Genomic DNA, 1,945 nt, shown 5'->3' on the forward strand with positions numbered 1-1,945 from the left:
CTGTACAGTCTGGACATACTGTACGGTGTACAAATATGCAAATGAGATATGCTAGATTGTACTATGTGTCAAATATTCATATTTCATGCTACTGTTACCAAATTTGAACTGGTAATAGTTGAGAATTAATATTTTAGCCCAGTAAAATTTGTTTGATAATATCTCATTCCCTTCTTATTCTGTGATACTTTATTAATAAAAAATAGAAATTTAGGGAGAGAAATATCTTGATTTTTGTGTATTTTAGTTCAATATACTAAATACAGTTACAAAGAATATGACTGCTGAAGTTAAAAATTCAGATTATTAGCTTTAAAAAGAGACCAAGCTTGTGAATTTACTCTAAAGGGTTCAAAAGCAGTACTTCATTTAATTTGTGTACTTTTTAAGGTGTTTTATGGTATTTTATGCCCAAAGGTTAACAGGATAAAAGCCTGGTGCATGTAAACACTCGTCATCATCGGGTTGTGTCCATGTAAACGATACATTCAGATTATTTAATCTGAATACATTTCAATCCGATCAAAGAATTTCTCTCATCTAAACATAGCTAGTGACTGAACTGTTACAGGACTGCACATCTCCCACTACCGTTTGTGTTTCATCATCACTTTATTTTTACAGCACAGTTTCTTGGCATCAAAATTAGATTTAGAACTTCTTCACTTTTTGAACAACATATTACTCCACCTGCAGGCAGTAGTCGTTTCTTTTCTTTTTAAGCCTATAAGGGTCTCTCCCTCCAATCAAGAGACGTTTCTTATATCTGACTCTACTTTCCAGTCAATCATTCTGTAAAGCCACAGCTACTAGTTCCATTTCAACCTCTTGCTGATGGTCTTGTAGCTTCTTCCAGTCTTCTGTAGATCTGTTATCTAGTCCCAACATCTTTAGTCTCATCCATAGTGGTGGAGAGGATGGAATGAAAGAAATRAATTGTGTGTTAAGATGGACTTTCTACACAGCACTAGTTGAAGTTAGGAGTGTAGGAGGAGCCTGTAATTGACTGAATATTTGATGTAATGTGTTCTGAGTATTTGGCACTTCAGCTACTAAATGAAGAAGATGAACTTACTCGTCTCTCCTGAGCACTTTGCCAAAGATCTCACACTTCATTGCATTAATATCAACCGAGTCSTCCTGCAACATGAAGACAAAACAATAACAAAACAATCCAAGCAGAGTTTAAAGAGCCATTCAGTGGTCTGACAAGACAAACAGGAAGTCACCTCATCTATGTACTCCAGCAGGTCTAGAGCCTTTTTGAAGTCGTACTCATTGGCTCGCCTGTTGTCATCACAGATATACAGCTGGAGAGAAGGAAACACTTTATATACGTCTTTCATTTCCATCAACAACATCCCAGTTTAAGCTGGGRCTATTTTACAAATGGACTCAAACAGGACACAGGTGGACAGTGACACCTGAAACTTTTAGTTTGGCTGTTCAGTAACCGCTCGAGAGTCTATCTGCACCAACGTGTACAAGTTTGAGCCGTTTCTCTGAAGGTGTTTGTGTGGTTTTGCACCTGTATGAGGCTGTGTGCACTGAGAAGGGGCATGGAGTCAGGGTTCTGCTGTTTCTCCTCCAGCAGCTGTCTGGGCAGAGTCTCCTGATGCAGCAGGAAGCGCTCCTGCTCCACAATGTCTGGACCAGACAAAACAACAAAACAGAAAAGCATCAAGTAATTTGTCACCCAAAACTTTTGGTATGAAAAGTGTCAAATTAAAAAATGTGAAAAATTCACAAGGTTACTGTGTTAGGTGGAGCCAGCTAAACTAGACAGTCGATTTAAACCAGTGGTTCTTAACCTTTTTGACCTCGGGGCCCAATTTGTTGACCATAAAGTGACACGAGGCCCAGTCAGACATTACTAATGTATGGATCAAAATGATAATTATTATAAATCTTGGTTTAATTTTTATTTACATCATAACTAAACTAT

General features: G+C 37.6%; 1 protein-coding gene across 1 annotated transcript in view; it reads right to left on the reverse strand.

The window, feature by feature from the left end:
* The window catches only part of LOC106511517 (nuclear pore complex protein Nup133), a gene marked incomplete at its 5' end in the record, with an annotated part of 6,634 nt that extends 4,987 nt beyond the window's left edge, over positions 1–1,647 (reverse strand). The window contains 3 exon segments of the mRNA XM_014000267.1: positions 1,076–1,140; positions 1,230–1,310; positions 1,529–1,647. Coding sequence (XP_013855721.1) covers positions 1,076–1,140; positions 1,230–1,310; positions 1,529–1,647 — 265 coding nt within the window.
* Positions 1,648–1,945: the final 298 nt, after the last annotated feature.

Source organism: Austrofundulus limnaeus, unplaced genomic scaffold, assembly GCF_001266775.1.
Source record: "Austrofundulus limnaeus strain Quisiro unplaced genomic scaffold, Austrofundulus_limnaeus-1.0 Scaffold2881, whole genome shotgun sequence".
Classification (NCBI taxonomy): Eukaryota; Metazoa; Chordata; class Actinopteri; order Cyprinodontiformes; family Rivulidae; genus Austrofundulus; species Austrofundulus limnaeus.